Source organism: Opisthorchis viverrini (genome assembly GCF_000715545.1).
Source record: "Opisthorchis viverrini unplaced genomic scaffold opera_v5_1, whole genome shotgun sequence".
Taxonomy (NCBI): Eukaryota; Metazoa; Platyhelminthes; class Trematoda; order Opisthorchiida; family Opisthorchiidae; genus Opisthorchis; species Opisthorchis viverrini.
The window spans coordinates 9606768-9622766 of NW_008751657.1; the positions used below are offsets into that span (position 1 = coordinate 9606768).

At 45.0% G+C, this 15999-nt stretch overlaps 1 protein-coding gene across 1 annotated transcript in view; it reads left to right on the forward strand.

Moving 5' to 3' along the window:
• Positions 1 to 4397: 4397 nt before the first annotated feature.
• T265_00171 (hypothetical protein) overlaps positions 4398 to 15999 on the forward strand; it is a gene marked incomplete at both ends in the record, with an annotated part of 18578 nt that continues 6976 nt past the window's right edge. The window contains 7 exons of the mRNA XM_009163828.1: positions 4398 to 4853; positions 4882 to 5004; positions 5043 to 5264; positions 9938 to 10102; positions 10847 to 10918; positions 11807 to 12040; positions 12468 to 12586. Coding sequence (XP_009162092.1) covers positions 4479 to 4853; positions 4882 to 5004; positions 5043 to 5264; positions 9938 to 10102; positions 10847 to 10918; positions 11807 to 12040; positions 12468 to 12586 — 1310 coding nt within the window. The remainder of the gene's footprint in view (positions 4854 to 4881; positions 5005 to 5042; positions 5265 to 9937; positions 10103 to 10846; positions 10919 to 11806; positions 12041 to 12467; positions 12587 to 15999) is intronic.

Here is a 15999-nt window from a genome sequence, read left to right on the forward strand (position 1 = left end):
TCACGAGCGTCCACTCCGACCGAAAAGCGCGCCGACCGGGTATCGAACCCAGAGTCTGCGGACAGCAGGCGAACGCGTCACCGACTACACCAACCGGACGTCCGACGTGGCTGTTTATTTTGTATTATCTATGTATCACACCTGCCAGATAGCCCCTGCTGAGCTTTGTTTTAAACGGCCGAAACCGCGCAATCTGACCTGTCGCGCGACACGAGCGGCTGCGTCGACACCGACCGAAAGACAGTCCCTCACATCCCGAACGTACTGACTCCTGCGCCGTTACGGCCAACTCACACTGTCAGACTGCCCCGATATGTATGTTTGTACATCGTTTGGTACTTACTTCTTGTTGCCCCTATAGAAATCCGTGCTGTGACAGTGACTACTTCCCGCTCCTGCAGATTGCGTCATTGTTGATTGTACGTTTTCTTAATTCACGATGCTTACTGATCCGTTTTTCTGTAGAACCAGTTCCTGTCAGTCTTCAACATATCATCTACTGCCCCACGTCTGTCTGCTCCTATTGACTACTGGCTACGAGGTGCGTATAATCTAATAGTCGCAATCGTCCTGTGAGATCCTTAACCGTCCGGATCTTACAGGCATCCTTGAATTTCTGGTCTTTGCTGGACTTTGGAAGGAATTAATGGGCAGGAAATAGAAGGATGGAATTTTTCGGTAAATCTCTGGCCAAATTAACTAATGCCAAACTCTTACATCTGGAGCAACTGTTCTTCAGACGCTTTAAGAAGTGAAGGCTGTGAATCGTTATATTAAACTGTGGCCCTCGGGCGAAGTACCCTAAAATCCTTTGTCGGGGTCTGTTTTGTTTCAGATTAAGTGACTCCAAAGAAGAATTTCTTTAATCGTCACTATATGCATTCGGATGTTACGAAAACTTATGGGATCCCAATCACTAGGCCAAGCGAAACAAACTCACCACGTGCTATGATGGAATTTCTCGTGGAAGCTCTCAACGAATGAGCGTCGGGTAATAATAGTTGCTTCAGTTCTGTAGTGCTCACAGAGTGATTCCACTGTCGGCACTTCTTACATGAAGCACTGCGGTCTCAGTGGAACAGTGATGTCTGTTTCAGCTGATTTTTAGGCTATTTGCATCTCCTAAAGAGCCTGACCGTACACTGCACCATTCGAAACTTCCGTTAAACTCGTAAACGTTGAGGGTCCACGTACTGCTCTCCAACATCTGGGATGGGCCTTGCTTCAAGCATCCCGCCTCTTCAAACATGAATCCCTGTTCTGATACGATACGCCGGAGTGCCAGGGCTGGCAGAACGCCTGTTTGTCAGACCATCAACCACCACTAAGATTTCACTTTTGGTACATACTTTAAACGGGGAGCTGGTCTTTCGGCTCATCGAAGAACCCAGATACCGCGAAGCATTACTGCTGACGAAAACTCTATCCTCCGATAGTTGAAGAAGGCGGCATTACTAGGGTAGGGTGGACTAGGTGGAAAACCGAGCCAAAATAATTAACTGTACTATTTCTATCATTTTTCCCAGGCAACTACTGGAAAGATTCACCGAAAACCGCATCTTTGACATTTGATTTGGAGCTAAACGGCTCTAGTGATCACTTTGAAATTCTGATATCTGGTTAATTCCTGAAGGCTCCTAATAACGTCCGAGAGGTACCCTTCAAATTTTCAGATCCTTTAATAAATATTGAGATTTTATCCACCCGAAATCACTTCGCCGGGGTTTTGTTATTTTTCCATTCATTTGTTCATGAACCGGAACGTATAATAAGAGTTTTCGTCCTGTCTTTACCGAGAGGATAAGTTAAAATATAATCCACGGTTTTCCAGTCGGGAGCGTTGAAACCACATTTACCTGGGCGTTGCGCACTTTACTAATGCGTGGTTTCCGACTGACTTTAGGATTCTGCAGTCTCCCAAGAGGATATTTGATTTAGCCGTTATCGCACAACCCCGCCAAAGCTCATTCGACGAGAAGCAGGACACCAATCAATGTTCGCTCGCGCTCTCTGGGTTATGTGATTCTAGGTAGCTTCATTTCCGTAACTACGCTTATTTTGAAAATCACCCGTGCCTCCGATCTCAAGTCAACGGCCAGTCGGCCAAGACCGGATACGCGGTACTCATTACAACCGTGATCGTATATTTGTTCGAAATAGCCATAAATAAGTTAGTTTAAGAGAACTCTCCAAAAATATTCACATTTGTAGCTGCGAAGTCTCGAAGCTACCAAAGTTGGACAATTAGCTGTTTCCGGTTGAGTTATTGTGACTTCCATCGATAGTAACACTAGATAGACTCACAACCGCGAGGATTACCAGGAACGAAACAATCGTCGGCCACAATCAACTCAAGTTATCAACTCCTGGCTCAACTACCTAGATCGACGCTTCCGGCAGTAGCCGTACGTGATCTTGGTGGTTTCAACTTTTCCCAGTCCGTCAGCCACAAACTGCCGCACTCCACATGGTGGCTTGCCGTGTCTTCACCAACACGTTTAGCCCTCGGATATTCGTACAAACCACCCAACTAACATTCTGTTTCGAACGACAGAGACGATTGATAAAGGATCCTTGTGACCCTCGTAAAGTAAAATGTGGCAGCGTGCTCCTGAGCATAAATTCAGAGGAATGCTACAGTTCGAAAAAATTTTTCGACCATCTGACTACGGTTTTAGGCAAAGTTCAATATGGCGAGTGAGAATCAAAGCAAGAAACACGAACAAGCATAACTGATTCCGGAATGCACGTCAAAAAGTCGGTCTAATCAACCTTCATTGAGGCCACCAAAGTGAAAGCTATTGTGGTTTATGAGGTGCAAAATTCCTATCTCAAAATTTGCGTTTGGCGCTTCGCTTTCTACAACTTTTCGGTGAAACTTTAGGGGTCAGCATCCTGGAAAACTCAACTGATAAGTGCAGTCCCGCAAAAGAAGCCTCAAGCATCCGCCTTCTGGGCTGGGCACAGAATTTTGTGTTACTTTTTCAGAAGATTTCACGGTAGCCCAACCTGGAGAAAAAATGTAGGACTGTCGGCCCAAGGCTTTCATGAAATTTACTTAAGCACTGCAATGTGATAGTGGCGACATCTAAAGCCACATGGGGTTCGCCAAATTGTTTAACTCCACTATCATGTCCTCATTCCCATTTCACCAACGCCTAAGTACTTGCCACTCACCTGCCTCACCTCAGAAGAGAGGTCATCTTGATTAAAAAGGGCAGCTGTGCGCCAAAAGTCCTTTGGCCAAGGTGCTATTCCGTCGCCATCGACGAAAAAGAGAAAAGAAATAAACCAAATTGAAATGACTATCTTGCTGGGCATACAAGTGACTAGGTGCAACAGGGTAGCACCCGGTTTAAATATGTTTTTACCTTACGTCAAGGATAACGAGAATGAACTGGGCAATGTCCGGCCAAATGCTTCAAAATGATTGCCCCACCACCACTGTCCACTAAACCCAGAAAGGTAATCGCGCCCACTAGATGGGTGCCTCATCTATGCTAATGACAAATTTTAGACCAAATTCGGAGCAATTCATTCGTGCTTTCTCAGAGCGTTACGCCACTACCAGGATTTCTATCCTAGTGTAATGGTCTGGCTGCCCAATAAGTTAGTTTACCAGGAGTGTGTGGAAAAGAGACAAAAATAATTACGCTAGGTTGGGTATACAAAAATAAAAAGATCAGATGGAACAGACTCACTAACAGTTGTTCTCTTTAAAATAGTTCGTCGTTGGCCCAGGTCAGCGAATTAAACAATAATCCAATTATGTTAGTCCAGAGGTCTTCTTCTGAACAGTTCCCACATATAATAGATTCCGAAGATGTCTGAAAGGTTTTGGTACCAGAGTTAGTACATGAGACTCGCGAATGACCACTGCAAGCGCGAGCAAAATCAGAAGAGAGAGTCGAAGCACGTGACCAGGCTTGTATTATCTGAAATTGTACATGTGCGCGTTTTTGTAGTTTTTCGTATTCAAACAAAAAACGATTATGCAATTGATGAAATACGTAGTGTTATAAAATACGTAGTTTATAATGGAAGTAAAACAAAGGTACAAAACGCCACACTAGAAACACCTGATGGAATCCGTCACATTTACTCCATGTCAGAAAACGGGTGGCCTGTGAATACTCTCATTTCCAGTCTTCTTTATTGACTAAGTCGGTTGTCTGCCTGCAACCTCCACTAAAACTTAAATAATACCTGAATTGATTCATCGTTATTCAGGCCCAGTTACATTTACGTTTCGTCACACATTCTTGTCATCCACCAGAGCACGATTAGGCTCACACCTCTCCACTCCAGCTGCCATACAAATATGAGCCCTGACGTGACGCCCGACAATATGAATTTAACAGCCATGGGCTTCTACTCTGCTGTGGGCCTATTAGCAGCATCCGATCCCTCCCCGTTCATATCGACCAACCAGTGCCTTGTTCCCCGTCTGCGCTGCAGGCCGAACGCCGACAGTCGTTATGTACACGTTCGGTTGTATTTTTACTATTCTTCTGTTGTGCCGGTTCGGTTTATCATCCTATGAGATTAGCGATGAAATTTTGTACAAAGTTAGGTGGAGTTTCAGTAAGGACGGATCAGAGGATCGCCCGTTGAGTCAGAATATCTTAATTAGCACGAGTGCGGGTGAAAAGTTCGAATGTCTCGTACCAATTGCTCAAGAGTTTCCCGAAGTTAATCAACTAGATTCTAATGCAACTGCGAATGAAGAAGTGCTTTTAGAACAGCTCTTTGAGGCGCGACCGTGCAGCACAAGAGCGGAGTTTTACTGGAGTTATGAATTATGTCACAAGAATTATGTTCGTCAGTTCCATGAGGAACTCTTACCAGATAAGGTAAAAATCAATGCTAACGTGGTTACAGATAACAAAGAGTAGCAAAACGCAGGAGTACTTTCTCGGTTATCATAAAAAAGGTATGTATTTGCTGTTCGTTGAACGTTTTCGAATTTTAGAAATTTCCGCAGGTTCCCCACATTCTGCATCGGTGAGTTCCCAATTTTCGGGGTTTTTCATCGATTTTAGCGACCGGGAATTCTGCTGGGTGGTTCTTCGTACCCGTACTACGTCGTCAAGTTCGTCGATGGAACACCATGTGACCTGACTGGCGAGCGTCGTCTCACCTCAGTTCTATACATTTGTCTCGAAGATGAAGATGGGAGGATTATCCAGGTCTCTGAGGTAGAATCCTGTCAGTACCAAGTGGTGTTTGCGACAAGATACTTGTGCTCACACCCGGCATACCGGGTAAGTGGCCTATCTGCTGTTTGGTATTACTTCATCACATGCTGACAGAATGTTAAGTCTGAAAAGCAATCTGCCACGCGTCTCATTTCGGTCAGGGCTCAATATTATGATAAAGAGGAGCCGCTCGCGGGTCGTTGTAATTTCCCATCGCCCAGTTTTTCACCACTGACCGCAAAATTACGTAGCCAACGAGCCATTTGTCGCATGGTGAGCATGGGTTATAATGCCTTCTCTGATAAATTCGCAAATACACTCACATAGTGTCTGTGTAAACCTAGACTCAGCTACATGAGCACCCTTGAATTGTTATAATGTAAACTGGGACTGTATAAGATCCTACTTAACCGCCACCGTTTACTGTGTAATGATAAGTTGCCTTCAATAGTAGTTCGAATGGCACCATCATCTCCAGGTGTGAAAATCGTATACTTGTGTAGTGTTTATAGCTGCTGCAATTTCGTTCGCCGATGATCTAGGGAAATATGGATAGATAGCTGCTTGTTGGATTTGGCGGCTGATATAATCCATGCGTCTATAGGACGGTTATCAGCTAACCCTTCATCAGAGATAGGGAGAGGAGGGTATACATTGAAGGTCAGCTTCGATGCATGAACGCATGACTGGAACTTGCTTGTCAGTTTCTCCAACCTTTGGCGTGTCCGGTGTCGGGGTTTCTATCCAGGCAAACGGCAACGAACAGTACAACTGGATTTGCTGTTAACCGTTTCCATAATTTGCTGGCGATTCATTGCTTGACTTTCACTGCTTTCCACCCGCAGCGTGCGTGAAAAGGGCTGTCCAAGAAAATCAGTTGACTAGTACATTGGACACCTAACAAAGCCGGCGCATCCTATTCAGCGCAATCCACTTTTCTGTCGCTGGCGCCTTATTTCTCCCGGATACAATTTGACATACTTCAACATTACCCATCCGATGCCTCAACTAGACTGGTGCAATTCTCGGAAGACACCGGTAGTCAAACACTAAGGGGTTTAACGTCCTCATCTTGCGGCGGCTAGGTTTCCTACCTAAAACGATATGGAGCGCACCGCACTACCATAGCCTCGATCCTTGACAAACGAGCTGGTTTCAAGCCTGTTCCACAGGCGATGAAAGCTGACAGTCTTTCCAAAGCAGTCTTACAGTCTTAAGCTAGATCACCGGTGTTGACACAGCTGCTCATGCTCATGAGCTTCATGAATTTTGAGTTCATGTTCGGCTCATAAGGCTCGGGCTCACTCACTCTTGCAGCAGCACCCTTCACTTTGCGGGTACAGGGAACAAGCTAAGCTAGGATCCAGAACTTTTTGGATTCTTTGATATCGTCTGTATTACGTTTGCCTCAGGCCCAAGAAATCTATTTCGTCTCCGTACTTGAGATGTATGAGCGAACACTCCAGGAGCATTTTTGACCCCACAGGCATTATGGGCTAGGAGTGCATATTCTGTAGGCATATCGATGACGACGCTGAAAAGGTAAAAGAAGACAGTCTTGTCTGGAACCACCTGATACAGTTAACTCAGGTGCGAGCATTTGGCAAACCTCCAGGCGTCTACTGGTGTTGGTGTACAGCGCCTAATGGTTAGCCAATAATTTGTGGGGACGCTCATGCTTTTATGACACTACCATAGTGTCTGATGGTCGACAGTCGGTAGCATCTTTCAGTTCGAGAACTGCCACCATCCGTGGTTGCTGGAAGCAGTTTCGCTGTTACAGGATCCGTCCAAGAGTGAATACTTAATCCAGGAGGGCGGAATCCAGCTTGCTTTTCGCGGACGCGCTTCTCTGTGTTCAGTCACCCTTCGATAACCGGCTTAATGCCTCGATGGTTTCAACACTGCTAGCGTACCATTTTTGGGGATAAAATGACTGTCGATATCACTCTGTAGGCTTTTTGTTCACGTCATATAAGTTTTGACAGATGGGTAACCAGGGGTTCTCGGCCTACTTTAAAGAGGGCTGGATACAGACCGTCCGGTCCTATTGCCCCCCCCCATTTCACCGGGCATGTTTCCTAATCTATTCATTCTGACGGGTGATTAGGGCTTACATTTCAATCAGCCGCACGCAATGTCACGAGCGGCTGTGCTGCAAGAGGCCACCTGTCTTGTTCTTCGAAGTTTCTTACCCATCTTTCCAGTCGGCAATTTTACGATTACTGAACCGTTTTTAACTACTCTTCTTGCCAAAGGTTACCTTCTTTCTGGCCAGTCGACCTTACTAAATGGTATGGGCACGGCTGTTTCAGGTGGAAAAAGCCTACCTGATTCTCGACCCTTCCTAAGTTTCCTCACTGTTTGACGTTTGGGGGATTTGCGTGCGCCATCGCACACATTGCCAGCTGGTGTGGCTTTCCTGAATCAGTCAGGACTAGCGATCTGGACGGTATCTAATTGTCATTTAGTCGTGCAGGAGAATTCAGACACGAAACTGAACGCCTCTAGCATAACTGCTTCCACGTTTTGCCGTAATTCATCCACGTGCTCGCTACCCGTATAGAGGGGGCGAGATGACCCAGGTGGTTGGAGCGCGAATTTACTGACCGGAAGGTCCGTGGTTCGAACCTGACCTCTGTCTCTCGACTCCCCTGTCTAGGCTTGGGCAACCTGGCAGTATCCCAGCCTTCGCGCAACTTTCGTTGGCATGGCAGTTAAAGACCGAAAGCGTGCTACAGCTGAAGGATTTTCGATTTTTGCTCGTATGGTGTCTGTTTTCTGTAAACAACAGTAGAGCTAGCTAAGACTGACACTGACGGGCTATTGCGGTTCTCCGAAGATGATGGATTGTCATGCTTCTTACTGACTTGCGAAATCCGCAGGGAAAGTGAACTGTCAGGCGCACTGCTTCCTTGGCGTGAGCGGAATTGAGTGCACTCAACAACGAACGGCAGCCTCGTATTCTGACTTTCCATCGGTGGCTGCTAGGCACATGGTCCAATGGTCTCATAGTTGGTTTGTAACTGGTAGCCACCGGATTAGGTGCTGCGACCGCTTATGTTGAAAATTCGTAACGGTCAAAACACCTCTGAAGGAGTCGCTTTCCGTTGTCCGTGCGCCGAATATCTTTTCTGAAGCGACCGCACATATGTGATTTCAACTAACTCAGGCGACCGATTTGGGCATGCATACCGCCCCAAAGGATGACTGTCGGTACCCCTCATAGCTTCGTACAACCTCTAGGTGGTCGACCGACTACCTGCTGAAGTAGATCGTAGAATTCATTTTAGTCGTTCAGTTGTAACACCTTTTCAGTGCCTAGCCACCATGCCACCCGAATGAAGCCAGATGACTGGGATACGCCCAGGTTTCCCGAACTTAGGCAGGAAAAGTCGATATGCAGAAGCCAGGTTCGAACCGCTGACCTCCAGGTTAGTTATTTCTCGCTCTCATCACTGAGCCATCATTTTAATTTTGACATCTAAAGGGGGAGGGCTGATATGGATAACAGTGACGGAGAAAGCTAGCGGTGAAGTTCTGGACACGGCTTTTGGGGCAACTGAAAGACCGCGAAACCCGAAATTTTCGATCTGTCACTTTCGGTGTTGTCGGAATGATTATGTATTTGGAACTTTGATTCTACGGTGGTCCAAGTAGCTTATTTGTGTCCGAAAAGTAAGTTGGATCCTCGAAGCTTTTGCAATTTGACGCCTCGGCTTCCATTTTCTATACACCTCGTTTGCGACCAACGGTTTATGGACTTAAGCTCCGGTAACATGACTTGGTAGCCGGATAGAATGTGCCTAATCGAGAACTGCCACAATGACCTGATGGTCGGGCTCCATTGTCATGATGATTCTGCGGATTAGACCGACTGGTGGTAGAGCATGTTAAAATAGCCCAAAGGGGAGCGGTGAGCTGCCTATTTACAAGTAGTCACAATGCAAGGTGATCTGGAGACGAAATTTTGCTGTCCCTCTGTGATAGGAGTATAGAGGTGGTAAGGCGTTTTCTTCAGATGACCCACTTGTCCATATTTACGGGATCAGCGATGCTTAATACCCTTTACTACCCCTAAAAGCATTGCGCTTAGCATGGATAATCAAACTGGTGTCGTGTGATTTCATGAGCATATTCAGCCCCATTGGTTGGTTCATTTAGACACAGTTAGCCCTATGAAACGGCACATTAGCCGGTCTCATTCAGATGGGAGACCTTTTCTCAGCAAACTCTCCTCAGCTTGATTACTGCGGTGTTCATCCTTATGTGGTATGTCGATATTTAACAAGTTTCTGCACAAACCTACATCCAACGGCACTGAGTCACAAGGATACGCACCTTTAACTACTTTCAGCTATTCTTACTGCTTATTAATCATTACCTGTTGTTATTCATGTTACTGCTTACTCTTTAGTGTTTCCTTCTGTTCTTGCCTAAAAATGCTTCAGCCAGTCTATCATACCAGCGGGTGCGAGATATACCTCAAAATGGTGACCGAGTGGTTGCACCACATTATAGGCCATCTTATCCATCCAGCGTCCTGTATTTTTTCGTAATCCTTCTGTCAGTTTATACATTCTGATAATCGCTAGTTATACAGGTATCCTAATTAGCTGTTTCTTTGAGAAAGGGTTTGATGGATGCCGTTCAAACCTCATATCTGCTATTATTTTATCTGCAAAACCCTAGCTTCTGCATAGCCATCAAAACACAAAGTCTGTTTTGCATTATTGTAGCTTCCGAAGCGTCCTGTAAAGCCACTCTCGTGCGCACCCCGAGAAGGAGCTGTAGCTAAACCGGTTTCCCTCATGGAATTCGAAAAACAACAAGAGCAGTTGTCACAGCATGGTATCAGCAACCTGGCGGCGCTCTTTGGAAACGTTGCACTGAAGAATATCAGAGTAAGTACAGTTGTATGTTGCATGTCACTCCAGTTTCCTTGTAGTATAACCTATGTCAAACGAAGTCTACCGCAACAGGTTGTCAGTGGTTAGGTATCTCGGATGTTTGTGGCAGTTTCGTCCTAGATTCAATTCCTGTCCCATTCTTTTCTTTTCATTCTAAAGTTTTATCCATGTAACTTTGCATGGTTATACAGCGGTGAAGCGCTGCTGTTTTCACCTTATGTTGCTGTCAGTTATGTGATTCGGACACATTAAGACCTGATGGCTACAGTTATTAGTGTTTCACTGAGACTAAATTATTAGTGTGTATGGTGCTAATGAGAAAAACCTAAGTTTTGGTGGCACGGCTGCCCATCGAGAATCGTATTCGCAATGAGGTCGACGCAGACCGGACCATAGTTCAATGGCCTCTGCTTTATTGTGGCGGTGCATTTGATTTGCATGTTCTTCGAAGAAAAGTTCATATCGGTGTGCATCGAATTCCCTTCAATGGGAATAGTTTGAAAAAGTACTGTACGTCAGCCAGATGTTTAGAACTGGTGCAATGTACTTTGTTGTATTTTGTTGTTCACAGGATCCCTTGTTGGTGCGGAACTTGATATCATTAGTAACATGACCCCAAGCCTATTAGGACCAACAGGGTATAGGTCTTGTTTATGTACATTTCGTACTTTTATTGAGTCCAGGCGCACTTAGTTTTTTATTGAAAAAGAAAAGCTCTAATTCCTCTAATGTTCCTAGGTGGAAGCGAACCGGAGAAACAACCTGATTGTGTACCGCATCCGAACTATTGATACCGATGAAAGCAATGAGGTGAGCCGCAATCTTCGGTTGGTCGTATCACGATGCCAGTTATCTCAATATAAAGTAGACTGTTTAGATATCGACTCGTGAAGGTCATTGGCACCATATCGGTGCTGTGTAACTCAGATCGTGCACTGGTCGGTTGTATTGTGTGGGTACATTATCGTCGTAAATTGTGTACGCTTTTCTGCTTGCAATTTTTACGTGAGATTTTGGAAGTCAGTTCAAAACTTGAATGCTTCGTCCGCTAATGGTCAGCTATTGACACGAGGTACCACCATATCCTTGTTACCAGAAAAACAGTGGATTGGCTATAGCCCATCGTTATGCGGAAGCTATCCCATACCAATGGGTTTTTTTCAGTTTGTTGGACTGAGTAGTCCAATGAGTGGAACGCAGTTCTATGGAAATATCCAACGCGTTCTAGCTCATTCTCACACATTTACGTGTGTTATCCTTGCTCCCTTACAATCGGTTTGTCAGTTTTATCAGACCTCATCCCATTCGACTCATTTATTTCAAGGCGGTTTTTTTTAAGTAGCAGCTAGGAAGATTTGTTGGAAAGATTCTTGTGCTAGCCCTCAAACAAAGGTTTAGACACGTAGTTAGGACGGTTTTCTGGTCCAAACTGATCGTGTTGAACATAAATTAACACCTATTTTACCGCAACAATGCCCAATATGTTGTGGTTGCAGGTAATCTAGTGATAATCGGTCACATAACAGCAGCCTGAAGCATACCTTTTGTCTTGTCCAGTTCTTGATGACAACGATTTTTTGTAAGTTGTTTCTACTCACCCGGTAAACTCCGGGTCCATCACAGTTCGCTCTTGTCATAGCTCCCCTCTGCTTACGGTCGGCATATTTAACGTGGCTTTACTAAATCTACCCATTTCAGACCGATGAAGATACCATGAGTCAAGAAGATACTTCATCTTCAGATGGGGATTCTGCCAATCGAGGTGATACGGGTAAAGCGGCAGAACCGACAAGCAAGCCGACGATGCCTGGCAGTGCATATCGCACACGTTTTCTAGAGTTTATTAGTGGAAAATTCTGCCTCCAAGGACGGGCAGCTGGTTGGTGGCAGTACGAAATTTGCTTGAGAAGTAATGTCACTCAGTATCATGTTGTGAGTATATCATAGGAACATGGCATTCTTTTGCGATATATTTGGTTGTATTCTGACCTCAGATAGACCATCGGTATTGCTATTATTATAAATGCTGTTTATGCTCGTTTCCGAAAAGACACTCTGTCCGCCACATTTCGCACCATTTTGATGAGGTTAGATCTACTCTGGGAACACCGTTTAAGCCAAGGTGTTCACTGTTCGTTTTGTGCAACGCTTGTGAAGTATTGAAAACTCCGGCGAGCATATACCCACCCAACTATTCACATTTGTTGCTGATAATACCAACATTGAAAATTCATTCGGGTTCGCGGCATTTTGGCTATTTATTCAATCCCTTGGATTATTTCGTTATTCCCCCTAATAGTTGACCGATTACACACAGTTAATGCACGATTACATGTTTATATATTTCTCTTATCTACAGAACAACCAAGGCAAACGTGCGCAAGTGATTGTACTGGGTCAGTGGGACCCAGCTGCGCATGAAAGATGGTCAACAAAACAGGCCCAAAATTCGATTTCACATGTACGCTCCTCGGCCGAGTGAGTTTCTGATAACGCTGTTCCAAGTGGTGATTATTCTTGCTGTACGCATGACTGCAGACAAGCACAGTGTCTTGCAGCCTACCGTATTTTACTGCTGCTGATCTCTACGGGAGCGTGAGTCAGCTCCATGACTGTCTCACATCACAGCTGCCCATATTTGACGACCGGTGGTGAAATCCGCATGGATGGCATCCCGTCCCCACCTCGGCGGACATCAAATGTAGATTAGAGACTGAGATACTCATTTTCTGACTTGAACATATCGGGTCATGTCTCCATTTGAGCTTGACGGCAACTACACTAATCTTGACGGGCACTTGAGTTCGGAACTCATCGTCCACCTTGCGACCGTATTGCCCAAATCATTGCAGGCGACGTCATCTGATACCGAAATAGCGTTATCGAACTGCTTCACTGAAAACTTCGATAATCGGCTCTGTTCTCAATAATCATCCGCCATCAATGTTCAAAAGCCCCAGTATATTCTTCACCACAGTGACCATGTATCGCCTCTCTACCAGAGAGCAGTACGGATAGCAGCTTCACTTCAGTTCTCAGGCTTATCTCAGTCCTACTCCACAGAGCGTTCTCCGTTTAGGATCACGGCGTGACACATTGGAGAACTTTTAGTTTACCTGATGATTTGGAGTCTGATTGAGGCGATCTAGTGGTCTGTCCGGCCGGCTACTATCTTTAGGCTTTCCGAGCTTATCATTTCAATACGACTTTAGCATTTGCTATCATACGCTAACTACTCAACTTTATTTATGGGCCTCGTTTTTGAATTGTACTGTGTCTAACGTAATACACTAACAACACTTTCGTTGACTGAAATCTAATTATTGTGAAAAGTTGACAGATTGCTCACATCCTGAATCTCAAGCTTAGGTACGTGCTGCGAAAGTAAGATTCAGCTCCTAAGTTGGGGCTGCGATTTCCTGTTTACCGGGTGGATGATCCACCGGTCACTCAGTTGTAGACACTTATCTTGTATCGAATTTACGTATTTAAAATTCGACCTCATTGATCTCGCTGTGGGCACCTCGTCTTTAGAATTTTTTGACAGTATATGTACCTGGTGATTTTATATCATCGTGTTCATCAATGCTAGGCCTGTTCTATCCTGCCTTCGTCAAACTGCTGAACTGTCAAGAGTAACGCTTGCAGTGTTCCAAGTGTTTCAATATATTCTTCAAGAATCTGACGACCAGTAAATGGTCGGTCCATCCACAAATTTGGAATCACCTCCATGGTGACCTACTTTCCTTACTGACTGATCGTAGTGGCAACCAGCTTGTAAAAACGTTGCACTTCACTGCATTTTGTCTATGTTTGATTGTCAAGGTGATCACTTCGTTGTAGTTATATTGCATGACTTGCTGCGCATGTCGGAGATTACGGTTGATTTAAGTATTGCAATCAGTTTCAGCAACTTGGTACGGTCAGAACCACGCGCTTCATGCTCCCTGCTCAGGTTTCGACGCGTTGAGGCTGTCCAGTAAATATTCTATTCATTAATTATTGCTATGGGGTTGCGTTTCACCAACTTTTTATTGATGTCAGTCTATTTGTGTGAACGTTTCAGCCCTTCATTTAATATTTGGTTAGTTTCACTGAACCGATCGCATGTGACAAACACCCGGATTTCCTCTACACGTCGACAGGTTTTCCGGAATAACCTGTCCATAAAACTCGGTTACTAGCTTACAAGGCTTCAAATCTAGTCTCCATGTATTCGCGGTGTATTCAGGCTGAATATAACTAACTCAGCATTCCAGAAATATTGACATAGGTAGACCGATTGCCTCTGCAGGTTATCAACTTACGGGTGGGCCACCCCACTGTAGGATATCATGGTGTGTTTTGGGGCCTAATCATTATCATCATCTTTGTCAGCTGTAATAACCGCCAGGTTATCAACGGGTGGGCCACCCCACTGTAGGATATCATGGTGTGTTTTGGGGCCTAATCATTATCATCATCTTTGTCAGCTGTAATAAATAACTACTCGTCGTAAAGTGGTTGTAGCTGCCGCAGTTTCGTTCATCGATGTTTTTTTTGGAGGGGGAGGATAGGTACAGTGGGCTGTCAAGTGGGGTGGGGTTGGAAAAGGCGCTCTGCATTGAAGGCAATAGCTTGGATGCACGAGCGCCAGATTTCAGCCCTTCTAGAGTGATATTAAATACTGTATGGTCAGCTAACAGCCACCCGTATTATTACATCATGCCAAAAATATTATGCGAGTACTAAGGGGAAGTGCATGAAGCTTCAAGTAATGCTTCCATTCTGAATTTTCTGTTATCCTGTGCTGAAAGGCCCACAAGCACTCTACATTCTTTGCATTCTAGTTGGGAAAAATCGTCTCGGAGTCCTCTGTTTAGTCACGGGGGCTGATCAGGAGTGCGATCAAATCACCTTTACATATGATGTGCACCAACCATCTTTCGATCCTGTCACGTGTTCCTGTCACGTGACTCGGTGCTGACTGGCTCTAATGTTGGCGTTTCGGATTGAAAGTTCAAGTGGCTTTTGGCTTCCGATAAAATTGTTCATGATTTGTGGAAAGTAAGGGGATTATTTTCAGGCTTTGGTTGAAAATTCATCCTGTAAAAGTCTGTCCATGCTGAAAAATCAAGAGGCTGAAATCAAGATGCTCAGTCCTCCAAATGTGGTTGGGTGTTCATAAATTCAGGACTCAAACTTCGTGATACCACCACTGCTGATCATTCCGAACAAGGTTACCACAGCCTTCTAGTCCATGTCGGCTTCTACTGTTGGCTTCTACTGCAGAATGAAATCTACACCGGATATCCACAAGTGATTCTTTCCAGCCTAATGAATATGGTATTCTTTGATGAGAATTTCGTCAGGTTATTAGCGCCCTTCGCATGTTCAGTTTCATGGACTGAGGGCAGCCACGCATCCCCTATTGAAGTCTCCGAAATAATTCTGATAAAAATACACTCCGGGAGGTGAGTTGAAGAGCTCTCTGAGAAGTCATCATTCTGCCTGTCGTGGTCAACAGTGTGTGGGCATTTGCGCTCTGGAGTTGCCATCGGGCCTTAGTTGGCATACATGACGACAAAACCTGCAGGTGAAAAAGGAATAATAGAGCTTTCCCTACTTTTCTAGTTTTTTTATGATAGCTTCATACTTCCTTGCTCTTCGTAGTCCACGATTGCGGCGGTCTGTGGATCAGGCTGAAGTCCCAAAGGCGTGTGAAGATAGATACGTGCTAAAACTATCCTTCCATATCATGCAAGTTTACAGTCGCTTGCATTTCTTATTTCTGGCAGCGTCCGGAGAAGCCACTCATAGCCATTCTTCGCTGATCTAATAGTAGAATCTTTTTGCCTGCCTTCGTCCACAGGGGGCGAAACCTTCTCGGCTCACAGGTAGTTCTATGCTCA